General features: G+C 37.0%; 1 protein-coding gene across 11 annotated transcripts in view; it reads left to right on the plus strand.

The window, feature by feature from the left end:
• LOC131439702 (uncharacterized) overlaps positions 1-10,511 on the plus strand; it is a 107,975-nt gene extending 97,464 nt beyond the window's left edge. For 7 of the 11 annotated variants that reach the window (XM_058610995.1, XM_058611006.1, XM_058610998.1 and 4 more), the window contains 3 exons: positions 2,572-2,802; positions 2,971-3,108; positions 3,177-10,511. In XM_058610995.1, coding sequence (XP_058466978.1) covers positions 2,572-2,802; positions 2,971-3,108; positions 3,177-3,547 — 740 coding nt within the window. In that variant the 3' untranslated portion in view covers positions 3,548-10,511. The remainder of the gene's footprint in view (positions 1-2,571; positions 2,803-2,970; positions 3,109-3,176) is intronic. The other 4 variants (XM_058611000.1, XM_058611001.1, XM_058610999.1 and 1 more) reach the window with 3 other exon arrangements.
• Positions 10,512-18,696: the final 8,185 nt, after the last annotated feature.

The following is an 18,696-nucleotide window of genomic DNA, read 5'->3' on the forward strand; positions in this document are numbered from 1 at the left end:
TACAAATATGGGTTGTCATCAAACATATCTCGGTTTATTTTTTATTAGGGCGTATAAGCAAGTGACAGTTTCTCTTTGTTTACCTTCTCTTCTATCAATTACCAAGCGGTTTCCACCTTTATCACTCAACTCTTTGCATAAAATGACACCCGACTTTCAAACAGAGTAGTGAAATCAAAAAAAATCTTTTTAATCACATCACAATAATCGAAAGAAAGAGTGGTTAAAGACAAACTGTCACTTTCTATACGCCCTAATGAAAAATGATCCGAGATATGATTTAAAATTGTCCTATTGAAGAATACAACCAACCCTTTTGCGATCGCAGCGCTACCCGAGTGGCGAGCTTTGAACTAAGCGATGGTGATAATTTTCAGATTTTGCTTGAAGATTCGAACAAAATGCAAGGTTTTTATTATTTTTTCTTATGAATCGAATACTAACATACAAAAACGTGTGAAAATTTGGTAAAAAAAAATCTATCATTAATGATTCAGTAACTTTCCGTGGTATGTTTGATTGATATTTATGGAGAAATCGTAACATGAAATACCAAATTCGAAGGAATGAGGTTGGGTACTGTTTTCATGTCTGGGATATTCTTTGTTTTTTGGGTTGGATTTTGAGATTAATTGATAAATTATGATCAAAAGTTTTATGACTAGTCTATTCACTCATGATCGATTTTTTGTACAAAATTTTGACACGTTTTTGTATGTTAGTCTTCTATTCATAAGAAAAAATGTCCGACATTTCTTTTTCGAATCTTCAGGCAAAATCTGAAAATTATCACCATTGCTTAGTTCAAAGCTCGCCACTTGAGAATTGCAGAAGAGTTGATTGGATTTTTCATTATGCATCTTAGTTGCGGCAGACCCTGTCAGCTTGGAGTGAAATCAATCTTCAGTTCAGCAACACCATCACACGGCATCACAGTCAACATATTATGTCAATTGTATGGGTGCGCAGTGCTGCTATTTTGGCGCGCACGAATTTGACATTTCTGTCTCCTTCTTCTATGTACGAGATTCAATGTGGACTCGCCTGAGGGCGCCATGCTCGCAAAAAAGGATGTTCAATGATTTATTCGGGAAATATGAGAGCTGGATATCTTGATGTCTGGTTGCGGCCTACGTAGGGGAGGTAAAAGGCCATTTACAACAAATTGATTACAAACAAAAATGAAGAATTGCCGTTTAAATATTCGGAATCTGACATTCTACAGGTTGGCTGAAGTTTGGTGTTATTAATTTTAAAATGTTTTGTGTTAGTTTCATATGTTTTATACTATCTACTTTTGAAAAAAAGTTTCATATTAAGATTTTTTTGTGACAATCAACAATAAGCCAATGTTCAGCATCCTCTTTGAAGAAGAATTCGGTACTCACTGAGCTTCAGTCTTACTAGTGAATGAAAAAGAAATGTTCACTCCTCCGCCTAATGTTCCGATTTTCACTAGTCATAGTTCAGTTACACTTCCATTTCAAAGTTAATAAAATGTTTTTTTTTCCAAAAATTATTCACAGATATTTAGAAGGTAGCCTTTGTCCCATTATGCCAAATGTTTGTTGAAATAGTAATTTTTTACGATATTGCAATCGATGTAGTAGGAAAATGTTTGCGCTTTCGAGCGAACGGTTTGTAAGATTGGGGCAAACGGTCAAGTCAAGGAATCCGTTATTTCTAACGTAAATTTAACTTATCCCAGTGAAAATCAGCACAAAAAACGTGCAGCAAATGAACATGGCGAAGAGAACATGCAACATCAGTTCAGTCGCATTTTCTCACTAAATTCTGGGAAAACCAAACTAAATTTTGGTTGACGGTTGTTGCGTTGGAGTTAACATTGATACGGATTCGGACTTGGCTGCACAGTAGTCATGTGGCACATTTTGACGTTTACATTTCAAAAGGAGATGTGAGTTATTCATTTGTTACTTTCTCTGCTGTTAATAACTCCGTAATGTTCAAATTTACTTACATAATATTCGAGGTTAATGAAAGGCAATATTCCCATTTTTCTAACAGTAGCTGATATGAAACGAACATTTTTGTAATAACGCAGACATAGTCGAAAGAGAAAGTAAATAAAGAGAGCCTGAAAATTTCTTTTAAGCTTTGTGAATTGATTAGTATCAAGAAATTTGAATGCATTTAGCCACGAATAACCGTTGATTCGTAGTGAATTGACGTATATTTTGCTAAATTTAGAACAGTCTTGAAACGCTAATCCGCTGGAATAGGGCTGGCAGATTACAATATGCGTAAAATCTGTACACTCACAAAAAAAGTCATATCTTTCGGTATATCTTAACGCAAAACAAACTTTTGATATGTTTACATCTATCCTAATTTTCTCATATCTCACTGTACTATTCCGTATTGTCTTTCTTGTAAAATTGTGTTTTATTGTTTTGTTGTAGGTCCGTTTTTGTTTTCGTTTTAGTTGAAGCAGTGTCCACATGTAGATATGAATACACACTGTCAGACTCTAGTCGCATGTTCGCTATACCCATCTGTCCTCTGTCTCTTTTTTCTCTCCTATCTCACCCGAAAAAAAAACACCACCAGATGAGGAGGATGCTGACAAGGACGGCGGAGTATCGGCTGCTGGAGCCAGTCCATTGCAGGCACCGGAAATCACCGAGCAGATCATAAAGTCTCCCCCGGAGCCGACGCGGGTAAAATCGCCGGAGCAGATCATTATGCGCTCGCCGGATCCGGTCAACTGGACCGTTCCGCTGGACACTGGGAAAACATTCACCGTCACCCAGAATGTGAGAGAAGGTGAGTCCGTGACAGGTGAGGTTATTCTCTTCCCATTACATGAGTGGCATGAGTAGTTTTGATTTTGGAGGATAAAATTTTGTTTTCGAAGCATATCATTAAACTTTTCCCTAACCTTTTTGTTTTGCATGAGGTTGATGCAAGTTCTAAAATGTGAGAGAATTTTCTTGTTTGAACCTAAAGCGCTCAACCTTTTGTGTCCAGGTGATCCTATGATTCGACCACATAGTGAAATCAAAGCTTCTACCCCAGTGGATCATCATCCACCACCAGCACCACAATCAGCACCGCCAGAGCTTGCAGAACAATCCAAAATGCCTAGTAAGTGAAACTCTGTGCCTGAGTTTTCAACTTTTCTTACAATTAAATAATACCATTTCTTTTTTTAGATAGTAAACTAGATCCCAACTCTATCAAGGAATCCGAAGATGAGGACGACGATCAGTTGAAGTCCAAATCGTCTGTCACATCGTCGGTAAATCCTGTATCGGTAGCCCAACCGGTAGATCCAAAGCCAACGGTTCAAATCGGACCGGTAGAACCAGTGCCGGCACCAGTAGCACAAAATGTTTCAGAACCACGGTTCGATAAACCGGTTCCCGGTTCGACCCTTCGGTGTCTGGATGATCCAACGTTCGAGTCTGACATCAACTCACCAGTCGGAAACCGAAATGTGTCCTCCGATGTGCTGGATAAGGCACGGGACCGGTTCGATCGTTTCTGGGGCAATCCGGAGGGTGACAAAACCGACGAGTCCTAAGGCGGTAGATACTATAAGAGCTTCTTTTAACTGATTAGGGTATTTTTTCTGTACCTTTTGGCATTATATGATAGCCAAGAGAAAACCAGACATCTATGGTAATGTTTCTGACGGTTTTCGGATTTGCTTGCACGGGTTTCATGCAGGAAATCCGAACTAGTGGTTATTTTCAGTGATTGCTTTCATGATTTTATATCTAATCTATATGAAAAAAAAAACAAACAAGCGACAGAACTATTAACAAATCACAGGCACTGTTTATCACATCGTCGTGACAGGGTAGACTTAGGATGTTAAATTATACTAAATAAACCAATTCATTGCATAGTTTTTCGCCAACTGAGCGTGGTTCCGAGCACCGACGAGGGAACCGGGCAATTTCATATATAGCAGGATTTCATCTTTCAGTCTTGTTATCTAATATTTAGAACAGAATGGAACAAGGATACGGCGTTGAGCTGTGTGAGGCAGGACAGCACGTGAAGGAGTAAGCTAAACAGTAGAAGGAAAAAAATACACAACAGTTTCAACTAGGCCTCATAAAATCGCTAGTAATTTTTGGCTTCTCGGGTTGACCCTAACTTGGTACATTCAGGAGTGAAGGAATTATTGTTTTTTTTTTGTAAAACACTACAAATCTAATCTGATAGTGCGCTCTCAGGGAAACAATTGTTCTCGGTCGTGACGTTGACACCGGTTTGGTTAGTGCAGAGCAGAATGATTGTTGGAAGCACCGTTTGGTTTGACACGTTGTTGGAGACCCAACTGTAATAGAGCTGATTGTAACGTCAGAATCGTCGACTTGGGAGAAATGAACGTGGAAATGGTTCCAAAATGTGTACAGAAATTATACTGCACATTTCACCCAACTACGCTACTGTTATCTATGCATAATTGTCCCATAATTGTTTCAATTATGCTAAGTGAGAAGTACAACATAAGGATATCAACATATAAACATTTACGAATAAGAATGTGTTTATTTTGAGTGCAAGGAACTCAAGTTTTGAGTTAAACTCACTCAAATTTTGATAAAAATATTCTTTCCATATTTTGAGTAAAACATACTTGAACTTTGAAAGTTTCGTCTCTTAACTCAAAAATGAGTACATAGGTAGTTTAGAGTACGTGCACTTTTTATGAATTCGAGTGTTGTGTCACTCAATTTTGAGTTAGGTTGAATGAGGCTGTTCGTAAAAACTTTTGCAGTAGTTGGCTTTGTTTGTTTGCGAGTATCGTCATCTCCATTGTACACATACAAAGGAAAATACGATACGTTTCTATTCCGTACCGCTGACCTTTCGCCGAACGAATCGTGTGAAGCGCGTTTAACTCACCGGCCATAGATTATAGACAATTTTTGAAGTTTTCAAAACATCGTTGAATGCAACGTTTTTAAATAGTTTTACCGTAATTTACTTGAACTGTTTTCCAAATAATGATATCTCTAAATGTGGAATTTAAAGCCTGTTGTCACATGTTCGTGCCCCGGCCGGAGTGGGTTCTTAAGGCTAACAGGTTGGTAACACTAGCCTGACAATAAATCGGTTGTGAGGTTTGGCGAAACAGAAATTGATCATTTTATGCCAAGTGGATGGTGACTTTCATATAATCAGATATAGGACATCACTTTTAAAGAAAATATATTCCATTTAATCCCACTATGGCACTAATTGAATTCCACTAATTATATGCAAACACGGTTCTGCTAGTATTTTATGGAAAGCTGTTAATCTACAATCCGGGGGAAACAGGGTGCTCATTTAAACTGTGACCTACAATCTTAGAAAAAATGAAATTTACATTTGACGTAAATTCGAACATGCCGTAACTACTACGGTGATGGCACATTATTACATCTATTAACATGTAAAAATTAATTTTGTGTCTGTATCGATGTAAGCTTCAGCTAAATTAACTGTGAAGTTAATGATATGACTTATTTTCACATGCTTTGAATTGGGAATGTAAGTGAACCGCGACGCTCCTTTTATGTGCATCTATTAGGATGTAAACTTTTCTAAGTTTGTAACTCAGACAAATAAACACTCAAATAATTCGAAATTTTCTCATCTAATCTCGTACAGTCCTCCTTAACTTTTTTGATTGAGTTTTCTATACTCAATCATCACGCATAATCCATCCTAAACTGTTTTAATCCCACACAATCTCTTATAATCTTCTCTGAACCCAGCAAATCTTGTTTGAGTTCAGAGTAAGTTGGGAGTTATTTGACCCTTATGAGTATATGTATGAATGATTCTATCCAAGATCGAATAATATAAAAAAAACGTAGCAATTTTTTCAAGCCCACAAGCTTACAACCAGAGATGTCGGGTAAAAACTTTCAAATGCCTTCCATCAGGGTATAACCAAAGACATCATATTAACAAGATATCCAGCTCTCACATTTCCCGAACAAATCATTGGCAACATCCTTTTTTGCGAGCATGTCGCCCTCAGGTGAGTCCGCATCGAATCTCATACTTAGAAGTAGGGGAGAGAAATGTCAAATTCGTGCGCGCCAAAATAGCAGGGCTGCGCACCCATACAACTGACATGATATGTTGAATGTGATGCCGTGCGATGGCGTTGTTGAACTGAAGATTGATTTCGGTCCAAGCTGACAGGGTCTGGTATAACTCAAAATAATGTTAGCGGACCCAAGTTCTCTATAAGGAATGGAGCACAAAATTGGTTTAGTGAGCAAAACAAAAAACAAAAAGGCCTCGACAATTTTAACAACATGCCAGCGGCTCATTTTAGAAATCTGTTGGTAAACCTGGCTTCTCTGTAGTGTTAACCAAGTATCATCATTGCTTAGTTCTGTGCTTGCCAGCGCAGCAATCGCAGAAAATTTGATTTTGTCGCAGTGCCCGCATAAACTTGGCTGCAGACCGCTGCCTAACGGCTGCTAGCGGGCAGCCTTTATGGTGTCCGGCTGCCGGAAGTACACCTCAAATGGGACAACTGCATCCACCAGGATTTCGTCTCATCGGTTCTGAAGGAGACATGGCCACCATCAGTTACTAGAACCGCATGTAAAAATGTGTGTTTTTCAACTTGTGTTTTCACTGATGTTTTTGTTTATGGTCGGGAAAATGATTTCGAATCTAAAGAAATGATTCATTTATAGTCTAATGTTTAATTTATTTGCTTATTGAATGAATGTTACATGGTAGAGAAACTTTGTATAGTTTTGAGTGATTAACATATCTCATAAAAGTCTACAAAACTTTGGTACACTGAGAACTTCGCTGTAGGAGCAGAACCGGGCGAGAAAGTCGTCGCTTCAGTTTTTTCTTCAACATTTTTCATTGGACTTATTCAAGTGTAGGTGTGTTGGAGTGGCTGCTGGGCATTATAGAATGTAGGGAATTTCAGCGGTAAAATATTGACAATAATACATCCAATTAACTATGAAATATCAAATCGCGAAACCGTTGTGCTGTTTGTTTCGCAGCTTTCTTCGGATATTCCGCGATTCGCCGTAAGCTGTCATGTATACGAAATGAGGTTAAGATTGGATCCTCAACAGTTTCATATTCAATGTCACACAAAATTCATCGATTGGATGAGCATTCTTATTCAATTTCTAGTTCACCATTGAACAGTTTGAGTCGGTTATGAAGTAGTAAGTAAGCAAACTGTTTAATTTGTCTAATCCGTAATTTACATGAAAATAAGTGAAGTTTTCTAAAATAATCATTCTGCCTGTCAGCTATTCATGGTTGTCACTTGTCATCGATGCATTGAGAAACGTAGTTTTGGTATTGAGCAGTTTTGTTTTGAACAAAACGAACTAAATATTACACGCGGATGCATCACAGAACGACCTTCAACGGAAAGTAACCAAGTCATAAAATGCACTCATAGTTAGTGTGTTAAAAATATCATTTATCGCACTCACTGGTAATTAGTGGTGACGTTACAAGTACCAACCGTCAACACCGGGACAAAACAAACACAATGCACCCTGTTTGAGTACCCTCGTTCCGGACAAGTACACCAGGCAATAACAGCTAAAGAATTTGCTATAAGCAAACGATAACCCCCGAAGGATAAAACGGTACATGAGCCACACCCCGAGAAATCCATAAAATAGCAAACATTATAACTGACACGCTCGGCTCTTTTAATAACCACCATGCGTTTCCAGTTAAAAGTGAATTTTTATGGAGGCACGTCAAACTCGATTACATACATTGAAACCGGTCATTAAATCAACACGGACTTCTGTGAATGATAATATGCATAGACGTAGAAATAGCAGTCATTTGATTATTATTTCAAACCAGCCACCAAACGAGGCGTGGCGTTTGTAGGAAAGCTTAACTACTCACGTGTTTAGTAACATTTACAGAGCAGCAAACTTCACCTAAATTTACATTTGAAGAATCAGAATGCAGCAGAAAACAGCTCATATACAAAAATACCAATAAATAAACAAACAAAATAAAAAAAAACAAACACATCATCCGTCTACATTTTTATCGTCGTCACCGTCGTCGCAGCAACCCGCGCTTTTTGCAAATAAAGTTTAATTCGATAGACCACTTGGCAGAGTGACAAACAAAACAAAATAGCATTTCAGCGGTTCCAGTTATCAGCGATATTAGTTTTATACACCCCTCTCATACCGAGAACAGCTTTTGGGATCAAAACGCTCGCCATACTTACACATACAAACTGGTCACGGTGTTACGGCTTAGGTCTAAAAACAAAATGGCCCGTCCATTTTCGCATAGATCATTCGTTCGCTTTACAGCCAGTTGTCAGACGGTAGATTTTTTACGTTACGCCGAACGGCAAACAAAAAATAAACAAAAGACCGGAAAATCGCCCGGAAACTTTCGCACACCTGGAGCAGGATGCTTGGAGTCCTTTATTTGTGCTTGTCGCTTTTTAGACGAACATTTTTCCATCAAAACTAGATAGACGCGTACCCCAGGTTCAAACGTAGAGGAAGAATATCTTCGGCCCGCCATTTTGTGCAGTATTTAGAAGCAGACGATAGCGTGATAGACAGGTAAACTCAATGCAGCAAACATAAACCGCGCCAGTTTAGATTTTTGTATACGAGATCATGCGAAACACACTGCAGGTTACAGCCAATTCATGTCAATATAGCAAACGAAATGTGTTAACTGAAAACCTAAAGAAAGACAAATTTCACTGGAACAACAATAGCTATCATGAATAATTAAAAACAAATTGTTTTAGTTTAGTTTTTTTTGAAAGGCCGAATTCGTACGAATATTGAAAGTTGTGTGAAATCTACAAGAGGCAGAAGAAAATATAACCAACGTCTCACTAGTTCAATAAACTGATTTCAGATGACGCGGCAGATGAAAAGAGTTTTGCGTCAGATTGACAATTGATAGGCTACTATCCGTCTAGCAAAATTTCCCAATTACGAGTGATGGTTTTTCGCAATTATTTTTCTTTTTAATTAATCCCAGAACGAAATCCATTTTTAATGCCACTGCAAACATAGTCCAAACGTAATAGCAGTGGTACCAGTCGTCTGATGTTTGAAAAATTCATTGATTTTTCACTTCTTTGCTCTGTTAATTCAAAGAATTGAGCTCAAGCTTGTTTGTTCCCTGTGCGGAAAAAGAAATCAGTAAGTTGAACTCGGCCTTTCAAACTTTTCTCATTAGAATTTCATTCAGACGAACAATCAGAAAATTTGATAGTCCAATGACAAAAGGGTCTAACTGCAAATGACAGTTTCTCTTTGTTTACTTTTTTGTTTATATTTGATACCTTACTCTTCGTAAGACTTTCAAATTAAAATCACAAGCTTTCGATTTATGTTGGAAACTTCCGAGAAATTGCAGTAATGGCTACGCAATAATCAAAAGAGAAAGTAAACAACGAGAGACTCTCATTTGCAGTTATGTCCTTCTGTCGTGGGACTATCGCATTGTTTTCAACATTCGATTCTAATTTGGCGAAATCATTACAATTCCATCAACAACACATTCATTACATCCCACTCATTCGCGACAGCTCTGTACATTCGCTGTCCGACACATCAAGACACTGTCCGATAGGCATCCGTTAGATAGGAATTCCGAATCACTTGACACTAACGTAAATGATAAGAGCAAACTCATCAACCGTCAACCGCAGAGCAATAGAAATCAATTGAAACTCATAGACAAGCATACAAAACACATCCCGGAACCGATCCATTCGATAAGGAAAGCTACAATTTCACCGGCTCGGTCGGCATTACTACGACGAAACGGAATTGTTTGTTTTCAGATTTCGATTTGATTTTTTCCCTAATGTAAGCTGAATCGAGCGGTAACACAGGACTAGAGACAAAGAAACACTCACACAGGAATGTGGTGTGAAAAAATAAAAAAAAAAAACAAAAAAAAACAAACAAACGAACAATATTTTAAACAATTACTAATGTAATAATGTAATAATTCACTAGAACTCAACACTTAACTTAAACGAAGAAGGATCCCCACTGGATGGAAGAGGCGGGGATCGAAAAACAAAACTATTTAAAGGCAAAAAAGTCGCATTTACGTGTTACTTAAAACGAAGATTAAAGCAAAACACACAAAATTTAACCTGTTGTTCGTCACTAGTATTAATATTGTATTGCAAAACGAAACAAGTGAGTACAGGAATAGGATTGAAGTACTACAATGGAAGGATGGAAGGATTATTTCTCGCTTTGTGATATATAAAGTAAAACGATTGTTTTGTTAGGCTTAGCAAGTGAGCAAATGAAAAGGGCAAGGACATAATTAGTTTACTCGATACTGGAAGCGATAGTTGGTTAACAATTCGCTATTGGGTTAGTTGATATTACAAGTGAAAATGCAGAATTGGGTGAAGTGCTAAATTCGATCAGTTGAAGCTCAGTACGGTTGGTTTTCGAATAATATAAGAAAATGCTTACAGGATCCATTTTGTCTAACTAATAAGATCTCATAAGCTATCTGTTGATGTTAGTTTTGCCATAGAGTTTGAGTTTTACCATTATTGTCAGTGAAAGCGTATTTCGCCTTCATGTCAGTTTCATTCACGGAAGGCCAATTATTTTTGGGGTTTGTATAGGAATCAATCAATGGAGCGAATGGAAAATAATATGCAGGATTCTGGTTTGTGATTGAAAAACATTTTTATGAAATTTTATAGAACTTTATTACTAGTTGTACGAGATTTAATTCTTATAGTAGGTGAAACCAATTTGATGTAGGCCCCGATGAATTGGCGCCTAGTGTTTAAACTTTTGTTTTAATCGGCATGATTTCTGATTTAAAAGACAACAAAATACTAACAAAAATCGCTTAAATTCATGACAACGCTCGAGAATTGTACTGTGTCTGGTAACTGTGAAACGATGTTCAGCGTCAATAAGGTTAAAAAATATACACATTTAATCAGGAAGTCACTTTTAGTTACTTCAATAATTCATATGCTACTACTATTAATTACCAGAAAAAGAAAATTACAACAATAAAAAGTCGCTGAGAATTAAGATAGATTTTAAAGCCAATCAATTTTGGTTTGAACTTTTGGGCATCTGAAATAGAATTGAAAGAAATCCAAACTTAAGCGGCATACGTGGAAAATTTCACGGGATGGAAATCGTTACGAAAATATCCAGTAAATTCGAGCATCGGACGAATCGTGCACGAAGTATCCCAGTAATGTTTTAGAGTAAATTTACTTAATTTGGTTCTACCGCACAAAGAAAGATATGGTCACTTACTAAGTACAGTGAAATTCAACCAAATATGTATGCAGATAACAAACGCACCACCGGGACGGCTTAATTTGGCTGATGCCCGACAAAATTCACTGGGGTCAGGTTCGATTCATTCGATGGTCGCAGAGATGCCAGATCTGCAGATTTCGTATATAGTGGTGCGGACATTTTCTGTTGTGCTGACTTTTGAAAATCGAGTTTTTTGCAGACTTTCGTCAAAATGTACAGACTTTTGAAATTCCCGCGATCTTTTTTTTTTGTTTAGCGTATTATTTTTCATATCCAAATTGCTGCCAGCAAGACATACATGCTGACTCAGATTATTTTACGGATTTGCTGAATTTTACAACACTGTCGGAAGATATTTGAAATTTTTACCTGGAATGGTCGAATTTTTACCTTGGATGGTCGAATTTACTGGAGAAACTCGTGCATTCGTTACGTAGAAATGGATTGTGGAGATGATACATTAAGTATGAAATTTGATGAATGAGTTCATGTGATTAATAAATCCAGACAATATATGAAAAATGCTGGCAAAAATGGAACAATATCTGTGCTGGTTTGAAACGGTAATGTAGATTTCGATGTATTGTGCAAAAGATACAGTTTTTATTCTTATGAAATCACAATGATTTCAATTCAATGCAGGTCAATTATTGAACTCTTTTGACTTGTTTTACTCTCTCATCGTTCAATGATTCACAAACCGGTAGTTGGATCTAGATACAACTCAGGAAAAGGTATGGGACTAGATAGCCTTTCATTTTAAGCTATGCTGGAGAAAATTGGTTCAGCCATCTCAGAGAAATCCATTTCCAGAACTTCAAGCACTGGAATCTTAGGATCTGTATAGCAAAAGTCGGATTGATTGGTCATTAATTAACAAGTTCTACGAATCGAAATATTTTATGCGTTCTTTGCGTCGTCATTTCGAATGATGGTTTGAACTTTTTTAAATTCATCACCTAACAATATCAGAACCGCCCACTTGTACGCGGCGGGCAGGTTTTCCCCCAGACGACTGGCTATATCTGCCAGCCATTTTTGCCGGAATTCTGCCAGAACTCCGGTAAAACTCTGGCAACAATGCTACAACCGTTTCCGACAGAGAATTTCGGTTGCGTTTAAAATTGCACTGAAACTGTTCGTTTCAAAATCGATTCAGGCATCTCCGAGAAATTTTGGTGCATTAGTCGGAAACGACCGCCATAACCTTTCTAAATTTGATTGATTCCTTTTGTGGAAAAGGGATTTTCTTTTTCAACAAACTTCGCAGCCGATTCTTAGCCTACAGAATCATTGTATAACTGCTACTACGATCCTACTGACACTATGAATCCTTCTAGGTCGGGACACTAACATACGACAACTGGCTTGTAAGACCAGCGTCCTTTGCATGGAACCACCAACCCGGGGATAGTGGGTTACGTCACTTATATTATTCTAGCTTCAGAACCAGAAGTAAAACAAACGACACGTTTTGTCGTTTACTTCACTTATACCATTATATCACAGACTAACAGACAGGACACTCAAATTAGATTCTTCAATCATTTCAACGGTCATTTCGAATATTCCTTTAGTTGGGACAGTACTCGCGTATATCATGATGGCGCCACGTTACCCTATCAAAAACATCATGTCATGCAGGATACAGATTTAATCTCGGATTTAATACATATTGCCTATATACATAACTAGTAGTAGTAGGGATTTAGTATGGGAAAACAAACTTTTAACAAAAAAATCATCTGGAGGTCACCCTATATACTCAAAAAATCAGCGGGCATGTGATTTTTGTAGGAAATTTAATGAGGAAGAAAACCTTCGAAGACTGTAACATAATCCGACATCTGTAAAAAATGTTATTAAAGAAAAACCGACACAAGGTCCGAACGATGGCTCATTCCTTAATGTATCTAGCACCACTGCTGCTAGTGGTGGTAATATGAGTTTGCTTTCTTTTATTATGCTACAACGGTTGATCTGAGTTGTTTGATGTCTTCACAATAGTTGCTCGGTGTAGTTTGAAGATTTTTTCAAACTTAAAAACCATGTTCCAAAACTCACTGTAAAGACACACAAAAAACTAACTTTTTTTTGAAGAAATACATTTTTGAAGTCTTCAACAATATTGTTGATAATCTCAAATACTATAACTTTGTCGAAGATATAAACCATCTGTCTCATAAGGTTTAAAAGATATATTAATATATAGGGTGACCTCCAGATGATTTTTTTGTTAAAAGTTAGTTTTCCCATATTAAATCCCATACAAACTTTGAACCGCGGGCGCGAAATTATAGTTTCTCCTATCGAGCTAAAATTTTGCATGGTGCTTATGGGACCCAAAAGGAACACGAAAAGTTTAGTGGAGCTGAAATCAATATTTTGTCCCACCCTAATGTCCAGCCAACGACTGGCACCATTAAAGAAGGTGACAAGCGATTATAAATACACTCTCCTACTCAATGCTTGATCGGAGAAATAGGTATAAAGCGAGAAGACTAGTGTTTGATGGACAGAGAAGATGTTTGGATATAAGGCATCGGTCGGGTGACGGCCAGGATGTAGACCATGTTCGACGTACGTGCTATTGTGTCTGTTTGGCGTTTTAGAGTGACTAAAACAAGATTCAGAGTGGCGAAATGATAGCGTGTATGCACGGAATGCATAAGAACGCATGTTCGAGTCCTGTCTCTGAGCGTATCTTTTTCCAAAAATTCATCTTTTCTGTTAGTTTTTCATTCATTTGGCTTCTCCAATACATGTTTCCGCTCAGTTCTTATTTTAGTTTTTTTTTTACTTTTCATGGGCCCTGAAAAATATTTTCGACAGTTGACTGTACTTGTTGCTAGGAACGGTTGCAGTGCAACCGATTTCTTTTACTTATTCTTAAGTTATACTCACCATATTAAAGAATATTTCGACCTATTTTGTCTAGTACTGAAACGTCAACATCATTTTGAAGATTTTAGGAGTTTCCAACAAACCTGACTAAGGTTTTACGATAAACGTGAGATCGATTATTTTGATTTCATTTAACAACTTTCTCTAATCATGATGCTAAACTGTGAATACGATGAAAATTAACCTGCGGTAGAGAAAAAAGTACTGCGTATAAAGAAAAAGCATTGAAGTATTTCAATAGTACACTATTGAAAAACCTGTCTCATTTGACCCATATCAACACCAGCCGATCAGAACGCGTTCTGAGGAAGAGAACAAAATATCTGCTGCTGTACAACAAATTGTTCGAGAAAATGTTCCGAACAGTGTTTAATATCGTAGTGAGTTCCACAATTTGGTCCTTCTGAAAGGCAGGCATGAGTCCCGTACAGCATCTGGATAGTTTCTTTCAATGAAATGCAAATCCGAAATGAAAAAATCGACATTAAAATTCTGTATGCGGCTATTTTTATAGCCGTTAGGATCGCCCATTAGTGAAAAAGCTACAAACGAAATCAGGTAAAAACAAGCCTCTCAACAAAAATTGGAGATTTGCGAGCAGATGTATTTTGTGTCGTTTGCAAAGCTAGTTTCGTTTCCGACAAGAGCGATTACGTCACAGCTGCCAGTCATTTGCATTGGTGAAAAAGCAACGCTGGAGAGCATTACACAAAATCAGCCGTTCTAATGGCTTTAAAAGTTTTTTAAAGAACTATTAGGAATTGTTGTTCGCAAATCGAAGGGAAATATCCTCAGTTTGGTGCAAATCTAGAACTGTTTAATTTGATATTTGCACTTTTCGCTGTGTGAAATTCACAGTAATCTAGATTAAGTGAAGCCTTCTTTATTTTTGCGAAAAATGAGGAAAAGGGGAATGCTTGCATAATTCATACAATTGATCAACTAATTGATATTCGGAAGTGTCAAGAAACATGTCAGTTGTTTTCGTATTCACGACATACAGTTATGTCTCTGACATTACCCACCCGCCTTTTTTCTTATGAATCAAATACTAGCATACAAAAACGTGTGAAAATTTGGTAAGAAAATCGATCATTAATGATTCAGTAACTTTCCGTGGTATGTTTGATTGATATTTATGGAGAAATCGTAACATGAAATACCAAATTCGAAGAAGTGAGGTTGGGTACTGTTTTCATATCCGGGAAAAGCTTTGATTTTATGGTTGGATTTTGAGATTAATTGATAAATTATGATCAAAAGTTGTATGACTAGTCTATTTACTCATGTTTTATCATCTGAATCAAATCTGTATGTGAACTGAAAATTTCAAATTTCATCCGAGATTGTCAAGAGTATAGGACAATTTGAAATCATATGTTTGATGACAACACGTGAATAATCGTTTTTCTTACCCATATTTGTAAGGTTTTGCCATCTGCATTCTTTAAAACTCAAGTAAATTAAAAAATTCGTCAAAAATTTGTCTAAATACATGCACGGAGAACCCTTCGATCATAAAATTGCGATATCGCAGTTTTTGATTTTTGCGATAGTTGATTTAACTAATTTCTTTTTGATTCAACCAATATGGTTTTTGATTTGCATATATTCAAGTAGTTGAAAAATATGTTGTTTTGAATGCTGTCAAATGCCGGAGACAGTTGAAAGCAAAACAATAATCGCAATGCAAAATCAACAACTTTTTTAGTTGAAATCTGTTCGCGTCGCTTCAAAATGTCAATGAAAACAACATCGATGGTTAAAGCGTTTGGTGATATCGATTTGAGAAATTTAATATAACAAGTGTTTATCTAACAGCGGTGTTGTGATAAGGTTAACCTTGTTTAAGATGAAAAAGATTTGGTGACAAATTAGAAAATGTTAATGAATGATCATCTCGTTATCTTTCAGGTATGCGCAAAAATTTTATGCTTCAAATTCGATCATTGATGTACTTCCAGCAGGCTGTTTTACTTCCAGATGTTTGATACCGATGATGATGTTCATGCATTAGCAATAAAACGCTTTTTGACATGAAATTAATTTATAAAAGTAACAGGAGCGAAGGGTTTCAAACACACAGAACGCGCTGCGATTGAATGGCGCGTTTGAATTGCCGTCGCAAAATTCTAATTCCCAGCGGTTGATGCACACAAGTTTATATAAATTGACTAAAATTATCAATGCATAACTGTAGTTCAACCGTTTGAAGGCATCATCTTTCAATACTCATTTTAGGTAAATTTTATAATTTCGCTAATTTACTCGCCCCTCCGGGCATGTTTGCTGATTAAAAACGTTTTTCTACATCAATCATTTCCGATCGAATCAGAAGTATATTTTTAGAATTTAGATCTTTACTGATCTCGACTTGACATGATCATGATCATACAAAAAACAAAATGACTTAGAGATCAGATCAGTTCTGATTTCGTAATGATAATTTATTCCTTGGTTAAGATCACTTGAAATCAGCAGTGATCGGTGGTTCTACCATCCCTAATGATATTGCATGTCAATATAAAATACTGTTTATATTTTAACAACGATATTTATTTCATGAATCTCAACATTCCGAATTTATTTCAAATAGAAAATAACGTGTATCAGTAAGTATATTTTGATTATTTTCGCAAATCAATAACATTGTTAGAGTTGATTCAACTATTTGCAATGTCTAAAATAAATAAAACCGATTTATTTTTCAACTAACAGAATTTTATTTAAATAACAACACCAGTTATTTCAACTAAAATATTTGTTGAAATTGAAAGGTATGTGTCCTCACTAATTGACAGCATTTTTTTTTTCAACCCTCGTTTCTGCTAATCGAAAAACAAAAATGACAGTTTAGTTAAAGCAACAATCGATTAGTTGTACCAAATTTTAACCAATCGAATTCAGAAAATCAACTAATATTCTGGTTGAAATGGGATCGCGGGTGGTTCCGTGTGGAATATGTCAAAACACCATAACCTCCATAACGCTATCTCGTGGTGACCACGCTGATTGGATTGTTCAATTGAGAGTATTGATTTTATTTCAGTTTAGCTCGTTAGAGTATGTTCACATTAGCGCTGATATCAACCACAACAAATTATAATTAAAACTTGAAGGTATTTGAATTGCTATATGGGATTGCAGGAGAACCGGTCGCAATATAAAGATCGTTCCACGACAGGTTAATTTTGCTACATAACAATGCAAGACCCCAAGTTTCTAAAGTCGTAAAAACTTGTTCCCAAACGAAGCGAAAAGGGAAACTCTGCTCCACCCACCATTTTCACCGGTCATTGTTTTAACCGATTACCATTTGTTCCGATCCATGGTGCATGAAAACTGCGAAATTACCATAAATTGGATCGATTCATTCATCGGGTCTAAATAAAAGGATTTTTTGACGATAGACAATACTTGATACTCTTCTAATAAATAATGAAATTTTGCCAGAAAGTGCTAGTATTACACTGAAAATGTTCATCAGTTTGTCACAGGTGCAATAAATGAACAAAGAAATCTTAAAAATTTATCCCGTGAATGTCGGTACATTCTCGTCCTACTGTTGTCTCGTAGGTTCCTCTTCGTACGGAGCCTTTTATTTCACTTTTCAAGTAGGCTTGACTTTTTTTCCCAACAACAGAATTCTTCAAGTAATATAAACTTCTGCTGGAAGAAAGAAGTTGCCAGAACAAATGTGCAATCTAAACTTTTGTCGATACAATGTGCCCCCCTCCCTTTGAGCGTTTTGTGGTTTGATCCCATGTCTTGGTGCAAGGAAAACGATGATGCAAGGAAAAGACAAGCGAGACGGTGCTTCTGCATATGGTTCTCAGCTCAGCGATTGTTTGAATCTTCCCTTTGAAATTTGTCGACAAAGAAAAATAAAACCGCAAGGATGGTGCGCTGTGTTTTCCGCAAATATTTCCAATCATCGTGTAAACGCCTCGGCGCGGTTGTGCGTGAAAAGGCTGACTAATGCGATGCTGCAGACAAGCAGGCTATGGTTCTCTTAAACGAGCTGTTTATGCTTCAGTTTCGCAAAAGAAAAGCTTATTAGTACGTGTTCATACGAAACACATACGGTTTCCGTTTCTTGGCCTTTCGTAAGAAGTAATCTGAAAAGAGCACTTTTGTTCGGTCGGGCATTTTCTCCCTCTGCCCCGTTCTTGGTCCTAGGAAAAACTAAATTCCACCGATTGGTAAATGTCTGTTTTTCACTGAGACGATTGAATCTTTCCTTTTTCAAAGCCACAAAAGGAGCTCAAACTTTGAATGGAACAGAACCGCTGCACGGCGTGGATGATATGTAAACAAGCTTTGTGACCACCGTAGATTCGTTTTTCCCGATAAGGTTTATTAGAGGATTTTTTTGTCATTATTTGCCGGTGTTCCGTTTGGCGGAACTTGAATAAGTGGAAAACACACACGTGGAAGCAAACGATGGTCTTAAAAAAGGAATTACCGCAAACCGCATTCTATTAGGTAATCAAGA

The sequence above is a fragment of the Malaya genurostris genome, chromosome 1 (genome assembly GCF_030247185.1).
Source record: "Malaya genurostris strain Urasoe2022 chromosome 1, Malgen_1.1, whole genome shotgun sequence".
In the NCBI taxonomy this organism is placed as follows: Eukaryota; Metazoa; Arthropoda; class Insecta; order Diptera; family Culicidae; genus Malaya; species Malaya genurostris.